General features: G+C 44.9%; 2 protein-coding genes across 8 annotated transcripts in view; both read left to right on the top strand.

The window, feature by feature from the left end:
- LOC148085099 (serine/threonine-protein kinase WNK1-like) overlaps positions 1-22071 on the top strand; it is a 30882-nt gene extending 8811 nt beyond the window's left edge. The window contains exons 7-36 of one of the 6 annotated variants that reach the window (XM_087783280.1): positions 1-57; positions 122-201; positions 261-383; positions 2025-2067; positions 2140-2234; positions 2467-2667; positions 6600-7484; positions 7578-7676; positions 8550-8582; positions 10117-10173; positions 10245-10421; positions 10484-10551; positions 10611-10758; positions 10818-10934; positions 14768-14863; positions 15656-15722; positions 15781-15915; positions 15981-16308; positions 16364-16617; positions 16684-16745; positions 16951-17004; positions 17128-17211; positions 17314-17344; positions 17404-17507; positions 17578-17781; positions 17852-18111; positions 18180-18255; positions 18328-18550; positions 21432-21601; positions 21680-22071. The exon at positions 1-57 is cut by the window's left edge and continues 83 nt beyond it. In XM_087783280.1, coding sequence (XP_087639406.1) covers positions 1-57; positions 122-201; positions 261-383; positions 2025-2067; positions 2140-2234; positions 2467-2667; positions 6600-7484; positions 7578-7676; positions 8550-8582; positions 10117-10173; positions 10245-10421; positions 10484-10551; positions 10611-10758; positions 10818-10934; positions 14768-14863; positions 15656-15722; positions 15781-15915; positions 15981-16308; positions 16364-16617; positions 16684-16745; positions 16951-17004; positions 17128-17211; positions 17314-17344; positions 17404-17507; positions 17578-17781; positions 17852-18111; positions 18180-18255; positions 18328-18550; positions 21432-21601; positions 21680-21880 — 4532 coding nt within the window. In that variant the 3' untranslated portion in view covers positions 21881-22071. Of the gene's footprint in view, positions 58-121; positions 202-260; positions 384-2024; positions 2068-2139; positions 2235-2466; positions 2668-6599; positions 7677-8549; positions 8583-10116; positions 10174-10244; positions 10422-10483; positions 10552-10610; positions 10759-10817; positions 10935-14767; positions 14864-15655; positions 15723-15780; positions 15916-15980; positions 16309-16363; positions 16618-16683; positions 16746-16950; positions 17005-17127; positions 17212-17313; positions 17345-17403; positions 17508-17577; positions 17782-17851; positions 18112-18179; positions 18256-18327; positions 18551-21431; positions 21602-21679 lie in introns of all 6 variants that reach the window. The other 5 variants (XM_087783278.1, XM_087783279.1, XM_087783281.1 and 2 more) reach the window with 5 other exon arrangements.
- Positions 22072-22114: 43 nt separating this feature from the next.
- On the top strand, positions 22115-25351 carry glrx2 (glutaredoxin 2). Of its 2 annotated transcripts, none has more exons than XM_087783287.1 (4): positions 22115-22303; positions 22721-22787; positions 23205-23381; positions 24926-25351. In XM_087783287.1, the coding sequence occupies exons 1-4, from the start codon at positions 22200-22202 to the stop codon at positions 25067-25069; spliced, it is 492 nt and encodes a 163-aa protein (XP_087639413.1). In that variant the 5' UTR covers positions 22115-22199; the 3' UTR covers positions 25070-25351. The 2 variants fall into 2 exon arrangements, with proteins under 2 accessions (XP_087639413.1, XP_087639414.1); XM_087783288.1 differs by having other exon boundaries at positions 22187-22653.
- Positions 25352-27505: the final 2154 nt, after the last annotated feature.

The following is a 27505-nucleotide window of genomic DNA, read 5'->3' on the forward strand; positions in this document are numbered from 1 at the left end:
GAGAGATGACGGCCATCAAGCTGTGGCTGCGGATAGAAGATGTCAGGAAGCTGAAAGGTTTGTGCGCATGGACGCACAAACATGTGCGACGATCACACTCACGGTGCGCTCTGGTCTGCAGGAAAGTACAAAGACAACGAGGCCATAGAGTTTTCCTTCGACCTCAACAAGGACGTTCCCGAAGATGTTGCTCAGGAGATGGTGAGATGATCGGAGGGACGTGGGCTGGAGCTGTAACTGTAGCGCGTCGTCTTCCACAGGTGGAGTCGGGCTTTGTTGCCGAGGGCGACCACAAGACCATGACCAAAGCCATCAAAGACAGAGTTGCTCTGATCCTCAAGAAGCGAGAGCAGAGACTTCTGGTGAAGAGACGGCAGGAGCAGGTGAGTCTGTGATCTCACTCGGGTGAGTCCGTGATCTCACTCGGGTGAGTCTGTGATCTCACTCGGGTGAGTCCGTGATCAAATTCGGGAGAGTCCATTATCTCATCCAGTAGATTCCATGATCCCACCGAGTAGAGTCCAAGATCTCACTCATGTGAGTCCGTGATCTAACTTGGGTGAGGCCATGATCTCATCCAGTAGAGTCCATGATCTAACTTGAGTGAGTCAGAGATCTCACCCAGTAGAGTCCATGATCTCACCCAGTAGAGTCCATGATGTCACTCGAGTGAGTCCATGATCTCACCCAGTAGAGTCCATGATCTCACTCGAGTTAGTCCATGATCTCACCCAGTAGAGTCCATGATCTCACCCAGTAGAGTCCATGATCTCACCCAGTAGAGTCCATGATCTCACCCGAATGAGTCCATGATCTCACCTATTAGAGTCCATGATCTTACCCACTAGAGTCCATGATCTTACCCAGTAGAGTCCATGATCTCACCCAGTAGAGTCCATGATCTCACCCAGTAGAGTCCATGATCTCACCCAGTAGAGTCCATGATCTCACCCAGTAGAGTCCATGATCTCACCCGAATGAGTCCATGATCTCACCTATTAGAGTCCATGATCTTACCCACTAGAGTCCATGATCTTACCCAGTAGAGTCCATGATCTCACCCAGTAGAGTCCATGATCTCATCCAGTAGAGTCCATGATGTCACTCGAGTGAGTCCATGATCTCACCCAGTAGAGTCCATGATCTCACCTAGTAGAGTCCATGATCTTACCCACTAGAGTCCATGATCTTACCCAGTAGAGTCCATGATCTCACCCGAGTGAGTCTATGATCTCACCTAGTAGACTCCATGATCTTACCCACTAGAGTCCATGATCTTACCCAGTAGAGTCCATGATCTCACCCAGTAGAGTCCATGATCTCACCCGAGTGAGTCCATGATCTCACCTAGTAGAGTCCATGATCTTACCCACTAGAGTCCATGATCTTACCCAGTAGAGTCCATGATCTCACTCGAGTTAGTCCATGATCTTACCCAGTAGAGTCCATGATCTCACTCGAGTTAGTCCATGATCTCACCCAGTAGAGTCCATGATGTCACTCGCGTGAGTCCATGATCTCACCCAGTAGAGTCCATGATCTCACCTAGTAGAGTCCATGATCTTACCCAGTAGAGTCCATGATCTTACCCAGTAGAGTCCATGATCTCACCCGAGTGAGTCTATGATCTCACCTAGTAGAGTCCATGATCTTACCCACTAGAGTCCATGATCTTACCCAGTAGAGTCCATGATCTCACCCAGTAGAGTCCATGATCTCACCCGAGTGAGTCCATGATCTCACCTAGTAGAGTCCATGATCTTACCCACTAGAGTCCATGATCTTACCCAGTAGAGTCCATGATCTCACTCGAGTTAGTCCATGATCTCACCCAGTAGAGTCCATGATCTCACCCGAGTGAGTCCATGATCTCACCTAGTAGAGTCCATGATCTTACCCACTAGAGTCCATGATCTTACCCAGTAGAGTTCATGATCTCACCCAGTAGAGTCCATGATCTTACGGGTGAGTGTTATGTGAGGGTCAGGTGTATCTCACCTGGTTGTACCTGTGTTTGCCCACAGATGGCGACGGAGGAGACCGACGGGGACCAGCAGTTGCCCTGTGGTGAGTTCTGGAACTTCCTGTCGTCTTCTGGTCGCCCGTCTAAAGTGTTCTTCTCTGACCACCGCTCTTCAGCTGAAGGGGGCGCCGACAGTGGTCATGGTCCCGTCCTCCTGTCGCCCCAGTCCGTGTCCTACGGCCACCCCCCCGCGACCTACGCCCCGCCCCTGGTGAGTGATGATGTCATCGCAGCACCTTGTTCTGATAACAAGATGGCTTGCTGAAGATGCATGACCTTGAATTCACTGTGATTGCATCATGTGATGGTTCCACTTCCTGCTCACTCACTCGGCAGGTTCATAATGATCTCCAGTGTGTGTGTCTTCATACAATTGTGGTGACTTTCCCAGATGTGTGTGTTTGTACCTCATGTCTTCCGTCTCCACTTGTTCTGCTCTCCAGTCCGGTCGCGGTCGTAGCATGTCTGTGTGTTTCCCTCCTGTCTCCCTCACACTGCCCCCTGCTGGCCCTCCCTCGCCATCGTCGTCGGTCGCCGGTCGCCTCTCTAAAGCGCTGGAGTCGGTCTTGTCGCTCAACGCGGGACCTTCTGCGCCCAGATCCAGGCAGCGGAGGTCCAGCCTGCCCACTGTGGTGGCGCCCCCTGTAGGTGTAGAGAACTCACTGACGCTTCAATATTCTTTCTTCCTCAGTGGACAGAACTTCGTCTCTGACCTGTCGGTGCGTACGGCAAACTACCTTAATACTACTGGACTACTGTAGTATTATAGTTACTGTACCACTGTAGTAATTACACTACTTTAGAGTTACTGTAGGAATAATAGTACTGTAGCATTACTGTACAACTTTAGTAATTATACTACTGTAAAGTTACCGTAGGAAAAATACTACTTTAGCATTACTGTACAACTGTAGTTATTTTACTACTGTAAAAATACTGTACTACTGTAACAATAGTACTACAGTAGTTACTGTGGTACTTTTGTAAAAATACTACAGTAGTTACTGTGGTACTGTAGTAATAATACCACTCTAGAGATACTGTACTACTGTAGAGTTACTGTACCACTGTAGTAATTTTACTACTGTACAGGTTATGTACTATTGCAGTAATAACACTGCAGTAGTTACTGTGGTATTGTAGTAATAATACTACTCTAGAGATACTATACTACTGTAGAGTTACTGTACCACTGTAGTAATTACACTACTGTAGAGTTACTGTAGGAATAATACTACTGTAACATTACTGTACAACTACAGTAATTATACTACTTTAAAGTTTCTGTACTATTGTAGTAATAACACTGCAGTAGTTACTCTGGTACTGTAGTAATAATACCACTCTAGAGATACTGTACTAGTGTACAGTTACTGTACCCCTGTAGTAATTGTACTACTGTAGAGTTTCTGTACTATTGTAGTAATAACACTGCAATAGTTACTCTGGTACTATAGTAATAATACCACTCTAGAGATACTGTGCTAGTGTAGAGTTACTGTACCACTGTAGTAATTGTACTACTGAAGAGTTTCTGTACTATTGTAGTAAAAATACTGCAGTAGTTACTGTGGTACTGTTGTATTAATACTACAGAAGTTACTGTGGTAGTGTAGTAATACTACTACTCTAGAGATACTGTACTACTGAAGAGTTACCGTACCACTGTAGTAATTACACTGCTGTAGAGTTACTGTAGGGAAACGTATTACTGTAGCATTTCTGCACAACTGTAGTAATTATACTACTGTAAAGTTAATGTACTACTGTAGAAATAATACTACAGTAGTTACTATGGTAATGTTGTAATAATACTACAGTAGTTACTGTGGTACTGTTGTAATAATACTACAGTAGTTACTGTGGTGCTGTAGTAATAATACCACCCTAGAGATACTGTACCACTGTAGTAATTGTACTACTTTAAAGTTACTGTTACTCACAGGAAAAGCCAGAGAGTTGATCGACATGATGCAGAGAAGGATATACCGTGAGTCCAGGAGACCAGGTGGAAAGGTAGTCAGGCGAGAAGCTCATGTGCAGGTTTTCAGTTGTACTGCTATGGTATTCTGGAGTGAGTTAGATGAAGTGATGCAGAACATCCCCCGAGGTGAGAGAGTGGTAGTTGGTGCAGACTTCAATGGACATGTTGGTGCAGGAACTAGAGGTGACGAAGAAGTGAAGGCCAGGTTTGGTATCCGGGACAGGACCACAGAGGGACAGATGGTGGTAGAGGCACTCATAAGAGTGGAGGTAGGAGCACACAGGTAGACTTCATCTTGTGTAGACGATAATCTGAAGGACATCGGTGACTGTGAAGGCAAAACAAAAAGAGATAGAGATTGGAAAGACGTCCAGCAGGTTTGGGTGATTGAGGATAGAGAGGGGCATGTTGTGACAGGTGCCACCAAAGTAATAGCAACGTGGAAAGAGTACTTTGAATGAGGAAATTGAAAGGGAGCAAAGGGTAGAAGAGGCAACTAGTGTGAACCAGGAAGTAGCAGATATTAGTAAAAGGGAAGTGTGGGAGGCATTGAAGAGGAAGAAGAATGAAAAGAGAGTCCTGATGATATACCTGTGGAGGTATGGAAGTGTCTAGGAGAGGTGGCAGAAGAGTTTCTTGTTAGACTATTCAACAAGATCTTGGAGAGTGAGGAGATTCCCGAGGAATGGAGAACACGTGTGATGGTGCCCATCTTTAAGAATAATGGAAGATGTTCAGAATTGCAGTAACTATAGAGGAATAAAGTTGATGAGCCATACAATGAAGTTATGGGAAAGAGTAGTGGAAACTAGACTGAGAGCAGAAGTCAGCATCTGTGAGCAACAGTATGGTTTCATGCCTAGAAAGACTACTACAAATGCAGGATTTGCTTTAAGAAAAAGGGAGAAGCTCAGAGGGAGCTGCATTGTGCCTTTCGTAGATCTGGAAAAAGCAAATGACAGGTGCCGAGAGAGGAACTACGGTACTGTATGAGGAGGTCTGGAGCGGCAGAGAAGTATGTTAGACCGGTGCAGGAAATGTATGTTAGACTGGTGCAGGACATGTATGTTAGACTGGTGCAGGAAATGTATGTTAGACTGGTGCAGGACATGTATGTTAGACCGGTGCAGGACATGTATGTTAGACCGGTGCAGGACATGTATGTTAGACCGGTGCAGGACATGTATGTTAGACTGGTGCAGGACATGTATGTTAGACTGTTGCAGGACATGTATTTTAGACCGGTGCAGGAAATGTATGTTAGACTGGTGCAGGACATGTATGTTAGACTGGTGCAGGAAATGTATGTTAGACTGGTGCAGGACATGTATGTTAGACTGGTGCAGGACATGTATGTTAGACTGGTGCAGGACATGTATGTTAGACTGGTGCAGGACATGCATGTTAAACTGGTGCAGGACATGTATGTTAGACTGGTGCAGGACATGTATGTTAGACTGGTACAGGACATGTATGTGAGGTGTGCTCAGGTGTGACAGAGAAGTTCAAGGTGGAGGTGAGACTACATCAGGGTTCGACTCTAAGTTCTTTCTTGTTTGCGTAAGTAAGTAAGTAAGAAAGGGCGCCTTTCTAGACTAATTAGAGATGAGGTTAGACAGGAACCTCCATGGACGATGATGTTTGCAGATGACATTGCTATCTGTGGTGAGAGCAGAGAGCAGGTGCAGGAGAAGCTGGAGAGGTGGAGATATGCTCTAGAAAGGAGAGGAATGAAGGTTGGTCGCAGCAAGACAGAATATATGTGTGTGAATGAGGGGAACCCAAGTGGAACCATGAGGCTACAGGGAGATGAAGAAGGTGGAGGAATAATTAAGTATTTAGGGTCAACAGTCCAGAGCAGTGGAGATTGTTGAACAGAGGATAAGAAACAAGTTCAAGCTGGGTGGAATGGGTGGAGAAACGTGTCAGGGGTAATGTGTGTCTGCTCCAGCCATGATCTATGGTCTAGAGACAGTGGTGCTGAGGAAAAGGCAGGAAGCAGAGCTGAAGGTAGCAGAGGTGAAGATGTTGAGGTTCTCTGTGGGAGTGATGAAGATTGATCAGGAATGAGTCAGTCAGAGGAACATGTGAGATGTTTTGGAGATAAGGTCAGAGAGAATGAGATGGTCATGTACAGAGGAGAGATAGAGAGTATGTTGGTAGAAGGATGCTGGGGTTGGAAGTGCCAGGCAGGAGGTCTAGAGGAAGACCAAAAAGAAGGTTTATGGATGTAGTGAAGGAGCACATGAAGTTTGTTGGTGTGAGAGAGGGAGATACAGAGAACAGTCTTAGATGGAGGAGGTTGATTCGCTGTGGTGACCCCTGAAGGATAAGCCCAAAGAGTAGAGTTACTGTACTATTGTAGAATTACTACAGTTGCTACTGTAGTATTATTACTACAGTAGTTACTGTAGTATTGTAGAATCACATTACTTCAGTATAGCCTCAATACTGTAGTTTTTACTGCACTACTGTAGAGTTTTGTCCACATCACTGTCCACCTCCTTCACTTCTGCGCTGTCCGTCTGTCTCCCCATCTTCCACTCGTTGCTGGTGTTCTGGTCTTTCTACAAACTTCTGGTTTTTCCTCAGAGGGTCGATGTTTCTCCTAAGTTGCTCCGGCCGGCTGCTGCAGGAGTTGGTGGATGTTCTGGTGGCTTTGAGATACCAGCCCCATTCTTCCCTTCTGTCCCTGAACGACGAGTTTCCTTATCTCCCCCTCCAATCGCCCCCCCAAAGTCCTACAGCAACCAAAGACGCAAGAGCACGTCAGTCTTGGAGGCGCATACACACCACTTCCAACCCGCCTACGCTCGTTACGGCAGCAGTCTGCATCCCTTCTCCGGCATGGAGATGATGGACACCCCTGCTCTCTTCAAGGCCACAGCAGGGTTCCAGAGGACTTTGGGGGGAGAAGGATTGGTAGATCAAAGGGTTCACCAGGAGCAGGAGGAGGTGGTCAGGAGACTCAGTCTGAATCAAGTCGCCCTGCTGGACCACTTCGAGGCCTTGGGCTACAGAGGGGGGTACCCCCTCCCTACTCATCCACTGGCACACCTGACTTTCTACCAGCACAGACAAGCAGGACTTTTAGAACCTGGACCTTCAGTGGGGTACCTGCACCCCCACCTCCTCCAGAGATTGACCCCCGTCCCGTCCCAGCTTGCCCCCCTCTGTGGCTCTCCGGACTGCTGTTGCGCGATGTCCCCCCACATGTCTGAAGCCCCGCACCCTGCTTCAGGGATTGGTGACTCCAACATTCTGGCTCCTCGACTGCTTCGAGCCCGGCGGGGCTCTCTTGACCAGGCTTTGGAGGAGGCCTCTGGTCCTGGTTCAGTGGGGTCTGGATCTGGACTGTGCGGCTCTAGTGCTCGTCTGCAGCCCGTCACAGAGGAACTGCTTGCGTATGTGAGTCCGGAGCTGTCGGTTCCTGCGGCAAGTCTGGGGGTGCGGACCCCAGAACCTGTCACAGATACGGTGGGATGGTCAGACACCTGGGGGCTTCAGTCTCCCCCTCTCTTTCTGAACCCTGACCCACAGTCATGTGACCCCCAGCCGTTCTTTCTGCAGCTGGACCCTTTGAACCAGAACCTTTGGGCCCGACATGAAGAGGTGGGCCCGTCCCCTCCTGAGTCCCAGTACCACAAGTCTTTGTGGACCACAAGTCTGGTATCCAGTCTTGGAATCTCAAGAGTTCTGGCACCGTCCAGGTCCAGTTTTGATGCAGACTCCAGAACCTGAAGGTCACTTATTAATGTCATGTGACACAGACCAGGAAAAGTTTTTTATTAAAACCTCACATTTGCACACCAGAGTGGCACCTCCTGTCCACAACCTTTGACCCTTCACTTCAGTCTGCATCAGTGTTCGGACCTGGAGCTCCCAGACGTCAGAGTGTGTCATGGAAGTTCTGGTGTCAGCTGGTTGACCCAGAAGCAGCCAGGTCGCCCTCTGATGTCGCCAACTGTAAACAAACCTGTGTCTATACACGTTTGACGTCTTGAAATCAAACCAAAGTTTCTCTGAAAGTAAAATGGAAGAAAAAAACACATCAGAAACCTTCATTGCCATGGAAACATCACAGAAACTTTGGGGAGTTGGTTCAACAGACACATATTGGCAGTTGTCAGTGTCACGAGATGTCATCAGAGTCATGTGATTTCATTGACGTCATGTGATCTAATCAGTGCCACATGATGCTACCTGATGACATACGTGTCACGTGATATCCGTGTCTTGTGACGTCATGCGTTGTAATTGTGTCACGTGATAACGCATGACGTCAGCGGTGTCACTTGATCTCATCGCTGTCCGGTGGAGTCGTGTGACTTTATTTGTAAACAATGTAACGTCCAGAAGGTTTTTGGCTTCCTACGGGAAGAACAAAAGTTTTCAAACCTCACGTTTTTTGTTGTGTTTTAAAAGTGTGTGAATAATAATGCATGTTCGCTCTAACGTTAACTGCAGCCATGTGTGTGTGTGTGTGTTTGCTTCTGTGAGTGTGTTTCTACTTGAGATAACTTGATTTCTCAAACCTTTCAGGCTCCTGCTATGCTGCCCCCCTCCTCGTCACAGGTGAGATCACTACTGAAACATGGTTAATAGTTATTAAGTAAAGGTCAACAAGTGATTGACTCTGGTAGTGAATGTTCTTCAAGACACAGTAACTTCTCATCATGACCATGTTTTACACTCATTACTGTATAAAGTTGCTCTTAAATCTGGGCAAATGAGAGGTTACGAGAGCGGAGTCCATTCTGATGAAATAATGTCTGTAATCATGTCCCGCTTTGTTTATACAACAAGTCCCTCCAGGAGAGGATGATCAGCTCTTGCCTGAGAAAATGGTTTAGGGGGCCCCTTGATGCCCTTGAAGTGCAGCCCTGTAAAGTCAAAGGCAACTCCAGATGCCTCCCCCCTCTAGCCTCACAGAGGAATTCAAACGAAAGTGAGACTGAAGGTGACCCTGAAAGAAAAATCACTGTTATCCAACCCTGGCAACAGGAAGGAAGGCAAAATCTGCCCTCCACCACAGTACCATCGTGGGCCAAGTTCAATATTGAAGAAGTGCGTTAGGACAGGGTGAAAAGTGACCCTGCTGGAGCAAATAAGCCTCCTGGGAGCAGCGTAACATGGTCTTGGCTGAAGTCCGCTGTCAGGAGGCAGGCGTGCCAAGGCTGTGTCGCAAGACCAGTGGATCAGATGGGGGGGAGAGTGTGGAAAAGCGAAACATCAGCTGGAAAGACCATAAAAGATTGAGACCAGTAGCTTCTTTATTCGATCCACCTATGATTTTCTCCCTACCCCTACAAATCTCAACCAATGGCTGGGCAAAGATCCATCGTACCCCCTGTGTTCAACATCAGCTACGCTCAGACACATCCTTGTTGGGTGCTTAAGCGAGCATCTCATTAAGGACACCAAGGACCGTACACCTGAAGATACGACCAACGGCTAGGAACCAGGACCTCTGGACAGCAGGAGAACCACCATTGCCCTCGAAAGTAACCAACACAGCCAACCCAGTTGCCAGTTGTAAGGGCAACAAGGACAGCAGGAATTCTCACCGAGGGCCAGGTTAGGTGAACTTGAGGCAGCCAGGGACTGGCAGATGCTGTGGACGTGGGCCGACGATTCACAGTTTCAGCTGAGATGGTCATGACCAGCCTGAGGCCTGACCTAGTCCTGTGGTTCTAACTCACAGAGCAGAGCGTTCTTTGTGAAGCTTATAGTCCCTTGCGATGATGCAGTACAGAAAGCCTTTGAAAGGAAGAAACAAGCGGGCAAGTCCTATGCCAAGCCTTTCAGTAGCTATCCAGACTGGCATATCACACTCACCAGTGGCTCTGGCTGAAAAGACCCCAAGTGGTCTCTGGAATAATTAGGCTGGGCAGATGTAGAGGGCGGTGCTTTTGGGAGGTCAGAATGCACTGCTCAGCCTACTGGAGACATCATGTTGGCAAATCAGAGAAACGTTGTACAAACCGATGATACAATAGAGTCCGACAACACAACAACACAAACGCACTTTGGATTAACCTTAAATAACTAATCACTCTTTTTTTTTTTACTTGCCTAGCTTGTGAACGTGTGTTTTTGTGTCTTCCAGGTTGTCTCCTCTGGTCAGTTGGTCGGTTTGCAACAATTGGTTCCTTCAGGCTTTCAGGTAAAGACTTCTCCATATGTGGATCTTCTCCTCCGTCTATGGACTCCTTCTCTTCCATCTCTTTCCCTCAGTCCTCTGTAGCTCCTCCTCCTTCTCGCCTATCTGCTGCCGCGTCCACGTCCTCCATGACTCGTTGCGTCTCTCCCGTGGGGAGCGTATCTTCTTCTTCTCCTGCTTCTTCTTCACTTCTGCCTCCCATCATCAGTGTAGTTCATGCTCCCCCACTGTCCCCCCTGGACACCACCCAGGTACTGCCCGTGTCCTGGCCCCTGGTGGATCCTGGCTCAGTCATGGCGTTTGTGTGTTTCAGTGGTCCCAGCAGATGGACTTCAACAACGTGCAGCTTCAGCCTCCGTCGGCCCTGCCGTCCGTGGAGAGGTGACCCTCACTCGTTCTCCTTTAACCCCCCCAACACACTCACGTCTCTCTCCGGTCAGCGGTCAGTCGGAGGCGTCCGGACTGAGCGACGGGAACGACGGCGGAGGTCGCGCTGAAGGTCGGACGGTCAGGAAGCACCAGAGACGTTCAGTGAGGAGCCGCTCGCGTCAAGACAAACTGGGACGAGCCAAGCTCAACGTCCTGAGTGTAGGAGCCTTGCAGTACCGCCTCGCGCCCGCAGAGGTCTCACTCGTGTCTCTGTCCAGATATGTAACCGTGGCGACAGAGTGGCGGAGTGTCAGCTGGAGACGCACAACAGTAAGATGGTGACCTTTAGGTTTGACCTGGACGGAGACAACCCTGAGGAGATCGCACAGATCATGGTGCACACACACACACACACACACACACACACACACACACACACACACACACACACACACACACACACACACACACACACACACACACACACACACACAGATGCACTGGCTCACAAACACACACACGCGCAGCTACACTCACTCACTCACAAACACAGACACAGACACACACAGCTACACTCGCTCACAGACACAGACACACACAGCTACACTCAGGAATACACACACACACACAGCTACACTCACTCACAAACACACACTCACATACACCAACACGCTCCCAAACATGCACACATGCTCACACACAATAACACACACATATTTACAGTCACAAACAAAGACTCACACAATGACACACACAGTCAAAAACAAACCATTACAAAACAATCACACAGAACAACACACAGAGTAACAATCACTTACAAACACACACTCACACACAAAATGAACACAACAAACACACGCTCACATAAATCCACACACTCACTCACAAACACACACATCAACACAAAATTTGCACACATGCTCACACACATATTTACAGTCACAAAACAACCACACACAACAACACACACGTTAACATTCTCTCACACACACACACACACTTGCATACATCAACACACTCACACAGAACAACACACAATCAGACTCACTCAACAACACACTCAAAACAACACCCACATACCCACAAACACACATTCAGCCAAACTTAAAAACACATACACACAGTCAAAAAACAAAGACTTGCACATAACACACACTAACTCACATACAGCTCTACTTAAAACATGAATGCAAACACACAGTCGAACATTAACAACCATACCACACACACAGCTATATAAAAAAGAGACATTTCACACACCAGTACACAACAAGATTGTCAAGATAGGTCTTCGGTGTAACAATAAATAAACAACACAACTATAAGAATATTTTGAGGTTGAATGTTAATCAAAATATTAGGTAATATTGTTACTTATGACCTGAAGTTAGTGCTTGTGTTCATGTGTGTTTGTGTATTTGTGTTCATGTGTGTTTGTGTTCATGTGTATTTGTGTTCATGTGTGTTTGTGTTCATGTGTGTTTGTGTATTTGTGTTCATATGTGTTTGTGTTCATGTGTATTTGTGTTCATGTGTGTTTGTGTTCATGTGTATTTGTGTTCATGTGTGTTTGTGTTCATGTGTATTTGTGTTCATGTGTGTTTGTGTTCATGTGTGTTTGTGTTCATGTGTGTTTGTGTTCATGTGTATTTGTGTTCATGTGTGTTTGTGTTCATGTGTGTTTGTGTTCATGTGTGTTTGTGTTCATGTGTGTTTGTGTTCATGTGTGTTTGTGTTCATGTTTATTTGTGTTCATGTGTATTTGTGTTCATGTGTGTTTGTGTTCATGTGTGTTTGTGTTCATGTGTGTTTGTGTTCATGTGTGTTTGTGTATTTGTGTTCATGTGTATTTGTGTTCATGTGTGTTTGTGTTCATGTGTATTTGTTTTTGTGTTCATGTGTATTTGTGTTCATGTGTGTTTGTGTTCATGTGTGTTTGTGTACATATGTGTTTGTGTTCATGTGTGTTTGTGTTCATGTGTGTTTGTGTTCATGTGTATTTGTGTTCATGTGTGTTTGTGTTCATGTGTATTTGTGTTCATGTGTGTTTGTGTTCATGTGTGTTTGTGTTCATGTGTGTTTGTGTTCATGTGTGTTTGTGTTCATGTGTGTTTGTGTATTTGTGTTCATGTGTATTTGTGTTCATGTGTGTTTGTGTTCATGTGTATTTGTTTTTGTGTTCATGTGTATTTGTGTTCATGTGTGTTTGTGTTCATGTGTGTTTGTGTACATATGTGTTTGTGTTCATGTGTATTTGTGTTCATGTGTGTTTGTGTTCATGTGTGTTTGTGTTCATGTGTGTTTGTGTTCATGTGTGTTTGTGTTCATGTGTGTTTGTGTTCATGTGTGTTTGTGTTCATGTGTGTTTGTGTACATGTGTGTTTGTGTTCATGTGTGTTTGTGTTCATGTGTGTTTGTGTTCATGTGTGTTTGTGTATTTGTGTTCATGTGTATTTGTGTTCATGTGTGTTTGTGTTCATGTGTGTTTGTGTTCATGTCTGTTTGTGTTCATGTGTGTTTGTGTATTTGTGTTCATGTGTATTTGTGTTCATGTGTGTTTGTGTTCATGTGTATTTGTGTTCATGTGTGTTTGTGTTCATGTGTGTTTGTGTTCATGTGTGTTTGTGTTCATGTGTGTTTGTGTTCATGTGTGTTTGTGTATTTGTGTTCATGTGTGTTTGTGTTCATGTGTGTTTGTGTTCATGTCTGTTTGTGTTCATGTGTGTTTGTGTTCATGTGTGTTTGTGTATTTGTGTTCATGTGTATTTGTGTTCATGTGTGTTTGTGTTCATGTGTATTTGTGTTCATGTGTGTTTGTGTTCATGTGTGTTTGTGTTCATGTGTGTTTGTGTTCATTTGTGTTTGTGTTCATGTGTGTTTGTGTTCATGTGTGTTTGTGTTCATGTGTGTTTGTGTTCATGTGTGTTTGTGTACATGTGTGTTTGTGTTCATGTGTGTTTGTGTTCATGTGTGTTTGTGTTCATGTGTGTTTGTGTATTTGTGTTCATGTGTATTTGTGTTCATGTGTGTTTGTGTTCATGTGTGTTTGTGTTCATGTCTGTTTGTGTTCATGTGTGTTTGTGTTCATGTGTGTTTGTGTATTTGTGTTCATGTGTATTTGTGTTCATGTGTGTTTGTGTTCATGTGTATTTGTGTTCATGTGTGTTTGTGTTCATGTGTGTTTGTGTTCATGTGTGTTTGTGTTCATGTGTGTTTGTGTTCATGTGTGTTTGTGTTCATGTGTGTTTGTGTTCATGTGTATTTGTGTTCATGTGTATTTGTGTTCATGTGTGTTTGTGTTCATGTGTGTTTGTGTTCATGTGTGTTTGTGTTCATGTGTATTTGTGTTCATGTGTATTTGTGTTCATGTGTGTTTGTGTTCATGTGTGTTTGTGTTCATGTGTGTTTGTGTTCATGTGTGTTTGTGTTCATGTGTGTTTGTGTTCATGTGTGTTTGTGTTCATGTGTGTTTGTGTTCATGTGTATTTGTGTTCATGTGTGTTTGTGTTCATGTGTGTTTGTGTTCATGTGTGTTTGTGTTCATGTGTGTTTGTGTTCATGTGTGTTTGTGTTCATGTGTATTTGTGTTCATGTGTGTTTGTGTTCATGTGTGTTTGTGTTCATGTGTATTTGTGTTCATGTGTGTTTGTGTTCATGTGTATTTGTGTTCATGTGTGTTTGTGTTCATGTGTATTTGTGTTCATGTGTATTTGTGTTCATGTGTGTTTGTGTTCATGTGTGTTTGTGTTCATGTGTGTTTGTGTTCATGTGTATTTGTGTTCATGTGTATTTGTGTTCATGTGTGTTTGTGTTCATGTGTGTTTGTGTTCATGTGTGTTTGTGTATTTGTGTTCATGTGTGTTTGTGTTCATGTGTATTTGTGTTCATGTGTGTTTGTGTTCATGTGTATTTGTGTTCATGTGTGTTTGTGTTCATGTGTATTTGTGTTCATGTGTGTTTGTGTTCATGTGTGTTTGTGTTCATGTGTGTTTGTGTTCACGTGTGTTTGTGTTCATGTGTGTTTGTGTTCATGTGTGTTTGTGTTCATGTGTATTTGTGTTCATGTGTATTTGTGTTCATGTGTGTTTGTGTTCATGTGTATTTGTGTTCATGTGTGTTTGTGTTCATGTGTGTTTGTGTTCATGTGTGTTTGTGTTCATGTGTATTTGTGTTCATGTGTATTTGTGTTCATGTGTGTTTGTGTTCATGTGTGTTTGTGTTCATGCAGGTCCAGAGCGGCTTCATCCTGGAGAGCGAGAGAGAACTGTTCGTAGATCAGGTCAAAGAGGTCATTGAGAAGGCTGATGATAAGAACCTACTCCAGGTGTGTGTCTGTGTGTATCTGTGTGTGAGTCTTGTATGTGTCTGTGTGTTTCTGTGTTAGTCTATATGTGTCTGTGTGACTTAGTGTGTGCCTGTGTGAGTTTGTGTGTCTTTGTGTGTGAGTTTGTGTGTGCCTGTGTGTGTCTGTGTGTATCTGTGTGTGAGTTTGTATGTGTCTGTGTGTTTCTGTGTTAGTCTATATGTGTCTGTGTGAGTTCGTGTGTGTCTGTGTGAGTTTGTGTGTCTTTGTGTGTGAGTTTGTGTGTGTCTGTGTGAGTTTGTGTGTGTCTGTGTGTCTGTGTGAGTCTTTGTGTTTCTGTGCGAGTATTTGTGTGTCCGGTATGAGACTTGTGTGTTTCTATGTGTGTCTGTGTGAGTCTCTGTATGTGTACGTGTGAGTTTGTGTGTGTGTGTGTGTGTCTGTGAGTTGGTGTAAGTCTTGCGTGTGTCAGTGTGAGTCTTCTGTGAGTCATGTTTTTGTCTGTGTGAGTCTTGTGTTTGTGTCTATGTGAGTCTTGTGTGTGTCTTGTGTGAGTCTGTGTGTTTGTGTGTGAGTTTGTGTGTGTCTGTGTGAGTTTGTGTGAGTCTGTGTGTTTCTGTGCGAGTATTTGTGTGTCTGGTATGAGACTTGTGTGTTTCTATTTGTGTCTGTGTGAGTCTTCTGTGAGTCATGTTTTTGTCTGTGTGAGTCTTGTGTTTGTGTCTATGTGAGTCTTGTGTGTGTCTGTTTGAGTCTTGTATTCTTGACTGAGTAGTTTGTGCGTGTGTGACACTTGTGTGTGTGTGTTACCAGCGAGGGGCTTCACAGATGATGGAGGGTCACATGGACCAGCAGATCCAGACCATCCTTCCACTGCACGGTGAGATCTCTGGCGTCCTCACCGAGGGTCACATGACTTCACCACCTTCCTCCCTCAGACTCGAGCGCCGCCGCTCAGGTCGTCCACTCAGCAGGTCGTCGGTTCATCGTCAGTCCTGTCCTCGAGCCCAGGGTCAGTGAGCAGACCTCCTCACCCGGGACCCCTTCTGCCCCGGAACCTGCTGCCCAGACAGGTGTGTGTGAGTGTGTCTTTGCGTCTGTGCACCTTCAGGTTCATGTCGACTTCTTTGTGGTCCAGGTCTGGTTCTCGTGGGTCTAGCGGTGAGTCAGTCTGGGAGTCCTGACAATCAAATTCAGGACTCCTCGGAACTGCCTGAAAAGGTCATGGACTTGGAGATCCGGACCAGCTCCAGTCCAACCCCCCCGTCCCTAAGGCTGCACCAGGGCCCAGGAGATCCTGAGTCAAGTCCGGAGGTGGAGTCTCTCCTGGAGCCCCAGGAGCCTCAGCAGCTGCCCCTCATGTCCAGTGTCCCCCCCTCAGTCACGACCTCCCCCACGCCGTCCCCGCCTCCAGCCCCCCAGACGTCCGGTGACCCCCCTGAACACCATGAAGACTGTGACTCCAGGTGCGACCCTATCGTCTAAGAGACCCCCAATGTGCTGAAGCCTCTTGTCCTGCAGGTGTGACGAGTCGGCAGATTCTCCCGACAAACCCGACGACATCCAGGTTCTGGAAAAGAAGCTGCGCTCGTTGTTCATGGACCTGGGGGGGGGCTCTCTTGTCCAGGGGGACCCCTCGTCCGAACCCTCCTTGGTCACCTCCTCCGGGGGCACCTCCTCGCCGTCGGGTCCAGGTTCTACCTCAGTCGCCTCACCAGGACTTCCTCAGACCCCCCTGAGCCAGGGTCCAGAACCTCAGGTGTCCACTTCTGCAGGTGGGTTCTGGTTCTGGTACCATGATGTGTACCGGCAGTGTTTAATGGTTGGCCATGTGTCCACAGTCGGGACATCGTCCTCACTCCAGAACACTCCGACAACCAAAGCCCCGCTGACCAGAGTCCCTGTAAGTCCAAGAGAGTCCTCCTAAAACACACACACACAACACAACCGACATATGCTCACAGGCACACATACATATATGCTCATATGCACACACACACACACACATATATGCACACAAGCACACACACACAAACAGACACATACTGTCTCCCTATTCACTAACAATCTCCCATCATGCACTTTTCTGTGTCCGTCTGCTTGACCAGGTGAGTCCTCCTGCTGACCTGCTAACCCCCGTCACTGGACCTCTTTTCATTCAGGTGTGTGTGTGTGTGTGTGTGTGTGTGTGTGGGGGGGGGGGGGGGGGTGTGTGGGTGTGTGTGTGTGTGTGTGGGTGTCCATGTGTGTGTACGTGTGTGTCACTGATGTGTTGTTGTCTTCAGTCCCAGCAGCCTCTGGAAGATCTGGACGCTCAGCTCAGGAGGGCTCTGAGTCCAGAGACGGTTCCTGTCAACACACTCACTCAGGTACACACACGCACACACACAGGTACACACAGGTACACACAGGTACACACAGGTACACACGGGTAACAACAGGTTGTGTTTGTCTCCTCGTGACATGTTCAGGGTCTCAGCGTCTCGTCTTCAGATCCACCAGGTGAGATTCCATCTGCTGATGGACGTGAAGATCTTCTGACGCTGATGTTGTGTGTGCAGCTCAATACTCTACAGATGAGAACCTTCTTCCTCCTCCTACTGCTCCTGCTCCTCTACTCCCTCAAGATGTTCCTCCTGGAGGAGTCAGACTCGGGAGGTTCCAGGTCAGAATAGTGTCACCGACCAATCCAGGTTTAATGTGTTCTTCACCTTCAAGCGTCTTCTCACCTCCAGGTGTTGTTGGCCCCTGAGGAGCAATCTGTTCCTGCCTCCTCCTCCTCCACTTCTTCCTCCGCTTCCTCCTCCTCTTCGCTGTCCAGTCCAGAGAACACTCTGCATAAGGTGTCTCGGTCTCCTCGGAGAGGAGTGGGAGGTGTCGCGCCAGCGGAGAACTCGCTCTCCTCCTCCAGACATCTCACCACCATCGGACGTTTCCAGGTACTCCTGCTCCTCCTCCTGAAGGTACTTTCTCCTCTTCTCCTGCTAAGAGCTGCTGCTCCTTGTGAAGGTGAGCTCTGGTCAGGAGGCCCGGGTGGGACGCTTCAGCGTCAGCAGGGCTCAGGAGACCAGTCCGGAGACTTCGGGTCTCGGTCCACCTGCCCAGACCACGGGGGCATCCAATGGTCTTCAGGATCCAGATGGTCCTCATCCTGGTCCGGACCTGGCTCCTAAAGCTCCTCCGCAGACTCCCAGCAGCTCCTCCACGAGCAGCGACGACGAGTTTGAAGACGAAGACCTGCGGAGGGAGGTGAACCGCCTGAGAGACAAGTGAGGTTCTCCCGCTGACCTTCTGCTCCTTCCTCTGCGCCTCCTCATCAACTCCTGTTGGTCCTCAGACACATGCGTGAGCTCCAGAGTCTCCACTCGCGTCAGAAGGAGGAGATCGAGCTGGTGTTCAGTCGAGCAGGGAAGGTGAGTTCTCCTCGAGGTTCTCTCCTCCTTCTCATCCCTCATGGCTCCTCCTCCTCCTCCTCCTCCTTGCAGGTTCTCCCCGTCACCATGCTGCCGTCCACCACAGTCTTCTGTCGGAGGAGACGACCCACCAAGACCAAGTCTTCCAAGTCGGCGAGAACCCCCCGGAGTCCTCAGCAGCCCCCTCAGTCCAGAGGTCTAGGTGACCCCGGGAGCTCCTCCCACCAGCCCACAAGCTCCTCCTTCCTCCACAAGGTGGTGAACTCCCTCCCCCGCCTGGCTGCTCCTCTCACAGGTGAGCGTTCTCCTCATCCATCCTGTCTTTAGGTGGTTCTCATCCTCTCTTGTTCTCTGTTGACGGTACCTCCCTCTACTCCTCCTCTTTACCCTCCCTCCTCGTTACTCCTCTTCACTAATCCATTCATTTCACTGCCTACGATCCATCAATCCTCACTCCTCCTTCTTCTTCTTCACTCTCCTTCAACACGCTCCTTCTTCACTCCTCCTCTTCACTCTCCTTCTTCACTCCTCCTCTTCACTCTCCATCTTCACTCCTCCTCTTCGCTCTCCTTCTTCACTCTCCTTCTTCGCTCCTCCTCTTCACTCTCCTTCTTCACTCTCCTTCTTCACTCTCCTTCTTCACTCCTCCTCTTCGCTCTCCTTCTTCACTCTCCTTCACTCCTCCTATTCGCTCTCCTTCTTCACTCTCCTTCTTCACTCCTCCTCTTCGCTCTCCTTCTTCACTCTCCTTCTTCACTCCTCCTCTTCGCTCTCCTTCTTCACTCTCCTTCTTCACTCCTCCTCTTCGCTCTCCTTCTTCACTCTCCTTCTTCACTCTCCTTCTTCACTCTCCTTCGCTCTCCTTCTTCACTCCTCCTCTTCACTCTCCTTCTACACGCTCCTTCTTCACTCCTCCTCTTCACTCTCCTTCTTTGCTCTCCTTCTTCACTCCTCCTCTTCACTCTCCTTCTTCGCTCTCCTTCTTCACTCCTCCTCTTCACTCTCCTTCTTCGCTCTCCTTCTTCGCTCTCCTTCTTCACTCCTCTTCACTCTCCTTCTTCACTCCTCCTCTTCACTCTCCTTCTTCACTCCTCCTCTTCGCTCCTCCTCTTCGCTCTCCTTCTTCGCTCCTCCTCTTCGCTCCTCCTCTTCGCTCTCCTTCTTCACTCCTCCTCTTCGCTCTCCTTCTTCACTCTCCTTCTTCACTCTCCTTCTTCACTCTCCTTCGCTCTCCTTCTTCACTCCTCCTCTTCACTCTCCTTCTACACGCTCCTTCTTCACTCCTCCTCTTCACTCTCCTTCTTTGCTCTCCTTCTTCACTCCTCCTCTTCACTCTCCTTCTTCGCTCTCCTTCTTCACTCCTCCTCTTCACTCTCCTTCTTCGCTCTCCTTCTTCGCTCTCCTTCTTCACTCCTCTTCACTCTCCTTCTTCACTCCTCCTCTTCACTCTCCTTCTTCACTCCTCCTCTTCGCTCCTCCTCTTCGCTCTCCTTCTTCGCTCCTCCTCTTCGCTCCTCCTCTTCGCTCTCCTTCTTCGCTCCTCCTCTTCGCTCTCCTTCTTCACTCCTCCTCTTCACTCCAAGGCTGTGAACGCTCAGGTTTCTTTCTGCTGGATTTCATCAGGAGAACTCCCCTACTGAGTCAAAACCTGTGTGTGTAGACTAACCTACTCCTCCTACTCCTCCTCTTCCTCCTCCTCCTTCAACTCGATCAACACCTCCTCCTCCAGTGACACCTCCTACTGCATCGACACTACCTTCTACACCAACAGCTCCTCCTTCATCAACACCTGCTCCTCCATCAACACCTCCTTCTTCATCAACACCTCCTCCTCCATCAACACCTCTTCTTGCATCAACTCCTCCTCCTCCATCAACACCTCCTCCTGCATCATCATTTCCTTCTTCATCAACACCTCCTTCTCCTCCTTCATTATTTCCTGCTTCACTCAACCAGACAGTTGATTGACAGGTCCATCATCATCATCATCATCATCATGTTGGTGCTTAACTGTCACTCTCGTCTCCAGGGAAGATGATGAAGAAAATGTGTCCCTGCATCCAGCTTTGTAGTAAAGATCTCAGCCATGATCTTCATCATCATCTTCATCACATTTCATCATCATCATCATCATCTTCATCATTTCACCCTCCTCATCACTACCATCTTCATCCTCATCATCATCATCATCATCATCTTCATCTTCATCTTCATCATCGTCATCATCAACATCATCATCATCATCATTATCATCATCATCTTCATCATCCTCTTCATCATCATCATCATCATCTTCACCTTCATCATCATCATCATCATCAACATTATTATTAAAATCTTCATCATCATCATCATCATCTTCACCTTCATCATCTTCATCATCATCATCATCAACATTATTATTAAAATCTTCATCATCATCTTCATCAACATCTTCATCATCATCATCATCCAACTTCATCATCTTCATTATTTAACTTCATCATCATCATCAACATTATTATTAACATCATCATCATCATCTTCATCATCTTCTTCTTCATCATCATCTTCATCTTCATCTTCATCATCATCATCATAATCTTCTTCTTCATCATCATCTTCATCTTCATCATCATAATCTTCTTCTTCATCATCATCTTCATCTTCATCATCATAATCTTCTTCTTCATCATCTTCATCATCATAATCTTCTTCTTCATCATTATCTTCATCATCATCATCATAATCTTCTTCTTCATCATCATCTTCATCTTCATCATCATAATCTTCTTCTTCATCATCATCTTCATCATCATAATCTTCTTCTTCATCATCATCTTCATCATCATAATCTTCTTCTTCATCATTATCTTCATCATCATCATCATAATCTTCTTCTTCATCATTATCTTCATCATCATCATCATAATCTTCTTCATCATCATCTTCATCTTTATCATCATAATCTTCTTCTTCATCATCATCATAATCTTCTTCTTCATCATCATCTTCATCATCATAATCTTCTTCTTCATCATCATCTTCATCTTCTTCATCATCCAACTTGATCATCATTGTCTCGCGTCTTTTTATATTTGATTTGAGCCACAGAATCTCAGAACATTAATCTCATCCGTTCATCCTCACTTTCCTTCTTCATCCCATCGTTCCACGTAACCTCTCCTCTCTCTCAGGGCCCGGCAGCACAGGTGTGCTCAGCGCTCAGGTGGGCCCGGCTCAGAGCCACAGCGGGTCTCGGGGAGCCGTCGCCGACGACGGAGATGCTGTGAAGCGGTCATGGGATCGAGTCCCGGTCGAGGCAACGTCTGAGACTCAAACTACTGATGTTTCTACACACCTGGAGGTAACACACACACACACACACACACACACACACGCACACACACACACACACGCTCTCACACGGGTGTGTGTCTCACAGGGGGTCCAGGTCTCGGTCCCCGGTCCCACGTCCCCCTCCGAGGGCTCCTCTCCCTCCACGTCTAACCCGGTCCAGATCCTCCGGGTCCTGCCGACCCACACCGCCCAGTGGTCGGGTCCGTCCAGAGCTCAGACCCAAACCCTGGCCGGACCTCCGCCCCTGAACGCCCTGCAGCCGAGAGGGTCGGCCCCGGGGTTTTAGGGTCACCTGGGGTCAGGTTGTTTACAAGAGTGTGTTCGCACAAAGATATCTTTAAAATGTTGCTGTTACTTCCTGTTTGTGTTCTGATGGCTTTACTGTAGTTAATGAAGCTGTGACTTGTTGTTTTTTTCTGGTTTCCTGGACACATGTGACGCTTGTTCCGCTCAATAAAGTTTCACGTTTCCTGTGAAGGCTCTTTTATTTTGAAAGGTACGTCTTCCGGGGCGCAACGATTGCTTCACATCCTCTTCCGGTAACCAGTGAGGTAGGCTGCAGATATAGAGGGTCGTTAGAGGGTTTTCTTTAGATCACTAACCAGATGTTTAATCCAGCCACCAAACCGCGGAACCTTCTGACCTTCTGCTCTTTCTTCTCGATGTTGCTTCGCAACGGAAGCCGAGCAGCGTGGAGCGGATGTCGAAGGTCATTGTTTAATAACAGCAGCTGCGATTTAAAGATGAGCGTCTGAGATTTAATTCTCTTTTCTCCACGTTTGATGTTAAACAAAATGTCCTTGTCTTGTGGCGATAAAGAAACGACGACCTTGAGATGTGATCAATCAAAACACAAACTGGTGATAAAAGTCAACACATGTTTCCACGCATGCGCACACGTGACCCGCTCTCTGACTCGGTGTCGCCCGTTAATCCAGATTAACTCAAATTAACCGAAGCGCGATCAAGCATGTCGGGTTTCAGGGTCGTCTTCCTGGGCTTTATTATCGGGGCTCGGTTGTTGGTCCTCAGCCCGGGTTCCTGCCGGGAGACCCCCAGGTTGTTCTACGGAAGCCGGGTGACGTCAGTTTGTCCGGGGTCATGAACTTTGTTGTTGTTGTTACAGGATGGGAAACTTCACGTCATCCTCGGCGAGAGGTTTGTCCAGTTCCGCCTGCACGCAGTATGTCAACGTGAGTGTTGATGCCGCCGTTTATTTATTTTAGGTTATTAAGTTAATGACTTGTTTGATGTTTTAATGTCATATTATAAACTTAAACTCTTGACATGAAGTGAATGTTCTTCAAGATGCAGTAACTTCTCATCATGACCATGTTTTATTACTTTATAAAGCTGCTCTGAAATCTGGACGAACGAGAGGTTACGAGAGTCCATTATGATGTAATAATGGCTTCACTCCAGCTGTAATCACGCCCCGCTTTGTTTATAAAACGAGTCCCTTGGAGGTAGAGACTTCTGGGATTGATGATGCACAGTGAAAAACCTCCATGTTTGACCAATCACAGCAGAGTCGGTGTGGTTATGGCCAACAAGATTTCATCTCCAGAAAGAATGTGTTCTGACTGTCGTGTTACTGACCCTCGTTTCAGGACCTGGTGTCCCAGAACTGCGTGGTGATCTTCTCCAAGACCACGTGTCCGTACTGCAGGATGGCCAAGAGCGTGTTCGAGGAGATCGGAGCCACGTACAGGGTGGTGGAGCTGGACCAGCACAGGGACGGCCGGGGGGTGCAGGAGGTTCTGGCTCACATCACCGGAGCTCGGACGGTAAGAAGAAGACGCAGGAACTTCTCCAACAACATCTTCATCATCGTCCATCCTCTTTATTACCATACCCTACTTCATCTTCATCATCAACATTATTATTAACATCTTCATCATCAAGATCCTCATCATCATCATCATCATCATCATCATCATCATCATGATCCTTATCTTCATCATCATCTTCATCAAAATCTTCATCATCATCAACATTATTATTAACATCTTCATCATTATGATCCTCATCATCATCTTCATCATCATCTTCATCAAAATCTTCATCTTCATCTTCATCATCTTCATCATCATCATCATCAACATTATTATTAACATCTTCATCATCATGATCCTCATCTTCATCAAAATCTTCATCTTCATCTTCATCATCATCATCATCATCATCATCATCATCATCATCATCATCAACATTATTATTAACATCTTCATCATCATCATCATGATCCTCATCTTCATCAAAATCTTCATCATCATCATCATCAACATTATTATTAACATCTTCATCATTATGATCATCTTCATCATAATCATCATCATCCTCTTCATCATCATCATCTTCATCATCCTCTTCATCATCATCATGATCCTCATCATGATCATCATCTTCATCATCTTCATCATCTTCATCATCATCATCATCTTCATCTTAATCACCATCATGATCCTCATCATCATCATCATCATCATAAACATTATTATTAACATCTTCATCATCATCATCATCTTCATCATCCTCTTCATCATCATCATCCTCTTCATCATCATCATGATCCTCATCATCTTCATCATCATCATGATCATCATCTTCATCATCATCCTCTTCATCATCATCATCTTCATCATCCTCTTCATCATCATCATGATCCTCATCATGATCATCATCTTCATCTTCATCTTCATCATCATCATTATCATAAACATTATTATTAACATCTTCATCATCATCATCTTCATCATCCTCTTCATCATCATCATCATAAACATTATTATTAACATCTTCATCATCATGATCCTCATTATCATCTTCATCTACAAAATCTTCATCATCATCAACATTATTATTAACATCTATATCATTATGATCCTCTTCATCTTCATCTTCATCTTCATCATCATCATGATCATCATCTTCATCTACAAAATCTTCATCATCATCATCATCAACATTATTATTAACTTCATCTTCATCACCATCATCATCTTTATCATCATCATCTTCATCACCATCATCATCTTCATCATCTTCATCTACATTATCATCATCTTCATCATCTTCATCATCATCATCATCTTCATCAACATTTTCATCAACATCTTCATCATCTTCATCATCATCAACATCATCATCAACATTTTCATCATCATCATCTTCATCATCATCATCATCGTCTTCATCAACATCTTCATCAATATCTTCATCTTCATCATCCACATTATTATTAACACCAGAAGACAGATGTCCTTCTGTAACTGGGAGTGTAGCCGTGAGCTTGTTTGTTGACTCAGACGTGTCTCTCTCATCTATGAAGGTTCCCCGAGTCTTCATCAACGGGAACTGCATCGGCGGAGGCTCCGACACCAAACATCTCCACCAGCAGGGCCGCCTGCTGCCGCTGATCCAGCAGTGCGAGGGCGAGGGCTCCGGCAGCGCTTTCCTCCAGTCGTCCAAATGACTAACCGCCCTGGGCCTGAGCGCCGGACTCCTCCTGGTCCGGAGCGTCACCTGTCCATCCTCCGTCCGACCTCAGCCCTGGACCACGTGAAGAGAGGTCCAGGTCCAGGATCTGCTGCTCGTCGTCGTCACGCACACCTTCAGGGAAAATGTGTCTTTTAGCGTTTTGTTTTTTTTGAGTGGAATTGTCATGTCCCTGTTTTTAATGCATTTATTTGTTTTTGAGAAAAACTTTATTTATGCTTGAAATAATTAAAAACAAAAGTATTTTAGTTTGAATTTATTTGAGCAGCTCCTACAGAAATGTTTCTTCACCGATCTCTTCTCACACCTGTGGTCTTCAGACGTCCTGACTCGGATGACGAGGTTTTTCTTGAGAGCTCTGCAGCTCCACTGACGCTCGGTCGATACAACGCTCGACATCAGCTGCTGTTTGTTTGTGTTCTTGTGTTTATCTGGATCAGACGTGTGCGACTGAAGTGATGTCGGAGCAGAACTGATCCGCTCAGAAGATGTTTCTGACAGAACTTTACTCAGTATTTTATTACCTCTAAATACAAGTTATTTCTTTGTCTTTTTGGTGTTTTTAGCCTCTTTAAACTAGTTTAGTTTTCCTTCTTTAAACTAGTTTAGTTTTGCTACTTTAAACTAATTTAGTTTTCCTTCTTTAAACTAGTTTTGCTTCTATAAACTAGTTTAGTTTTCCTTCTCTAAACTAGTTTAGGTTTCCTTCTTTAAACTAGTTTAGTTTAGGTTTCCTTCTTTAAACTAGTTTAGGTTTCCTTCTTTAAACTAGTCTAATTTTCCTTCTTTAAACTAGTTTAGTTTAATTTTTCTTCTTTAAACTAGTTTTTATTGTTCCTTCTTTAAACTGGTTTAATTTTCCTTCTTTAAACTAGTTTAGGTTTCCTTCTTTAAACTAGTTTAATTTTCCTTCTTTAAACTAGTTTAGGTTTCCTTCTTTAAACTAGTTTAATTTTCCTTCTTTAAACTAGTTTAGTTTAATTGTCCTTCTTTAAACTAGTTTAGGTTTCCTTCTTTAAACTAGTTTAATTTTCCTTCTTTAAACTAGTTTAGTTTAGGTTTCCTTCTTTAAACTAGTCTAATGTTCCTTCTTTAAACTAGTTTAATTGTCCTTTAAACTAGTTTAGTTTAGGTTTCCTTCTTTAAACTAGTTTAGTTTTACTTCTTTAAACTAGTTTAGTTTTCCTTCTTTAAACTAGTTTAGTTTTCCTTCCTTAAACTAGTTTAGGTTTCCTTCTTTAAACTAGTCTAATTTTCTTTCTTTAAACTAGTTTACCTTTCCTTCTTTAAACTACTTTAATTTTCCTTCTTTAAACTAGTTTAATTGTCCTTCTTTAAACTAGTTTATTTTTCCTTCTTTAAACTAGTTTTTTATTTTTCCTTCTTTAAACTAGTTTATTTTTCCTTCTTTAAACTAGTTTAATTGTCCTTCTGTAAACTAGTTTTTATTTTTCCTTCTTTAAACTAGTTTAATTGTCCTTCTTTAAACTAGTTTTTATTTTTCCTTCTTTAAACTAGTTTAATTGTCCTTCTTTAAACTAGTCTAGTTTTCCTTCTTTAAACTAGTTTAGTTTTCCTTCTTTAAACTAGTCTAATTTTCCTTCTTTAAACTAGTTTAGTTTTCCTTCTTTAAACTAGTCTAGTTTTCCTTCTTTAAACTAGTTTAGTTTTCCTTCTTTAAACTAGTCTAATTTTCCTTCTTTAAACTAGTTTAGTTTTCCTTCTTTAAACTAGTTTAGATGTCCTTCTTTAAACTAGTCTAATTTCCCTTCTTTAAACTAGTTTAGTTTTCCTTCTTTAAACTAGTCTAATTTTCCTTCTTTAAACTAGTTTAGTTTTCCTTCTTTAAACTAGTTTAACTTTCCTTCTTTAAACTAGTTTAGTGTACTTTCTTGGGCGCCACATTGTATATGGTAGCTGTTGTAAGGGACCATCAAGAACAAATAAAGGAGTGAAAAGCATATAAAATGCCCCCAAAAAATGTACCAAAATACATTTTATTTCACTTACATGAAAACAATTATATAAAAGCGCATGTTTTTTTTATATTAACTCGTCATTTTAGGGGCAATAATACTCACAAAATGAGTAAATGAGAAAAGCGTAGGAAAAAAGTTGTCAAACTAAAAAACCTAACGTTACATTTAGAAACTAGTTATGTATAATATAAATAAATATTATATTAATAAATATATAATAAAAAAAAAAACTTTCTTGTACATTATTTTTTAGAAAATAAATAACGTTATTCTTCCTCCTTTTATTTGCAATAGTTCATATTTATTATAACGACAATAAATCGCCATCTATTACGACATTAAAGTCGCATATATTACTATGTTTTCATTCGTTCGGCAGAATCCTGAAAGCATCCGCTCCCCGGACGCGTCTCCGCACAACAAATCGAGCGCGC

Source organism: Callionymus lyra, chromosome 2 (assembly GCF_982586985.1).
Source record: "Callionymus lyra chromosome 2, fCalLyr1.hap1.1, whole genome shotgun sequence".
In the NCBI taxonomy this organism is placed as follows: domain Eukaryota; kingdom Metazoa; phylum Chordata; class Actinopteri; order Syngnathiformes; family Callionymidae; genus Callionymus; species Callionymus lyra.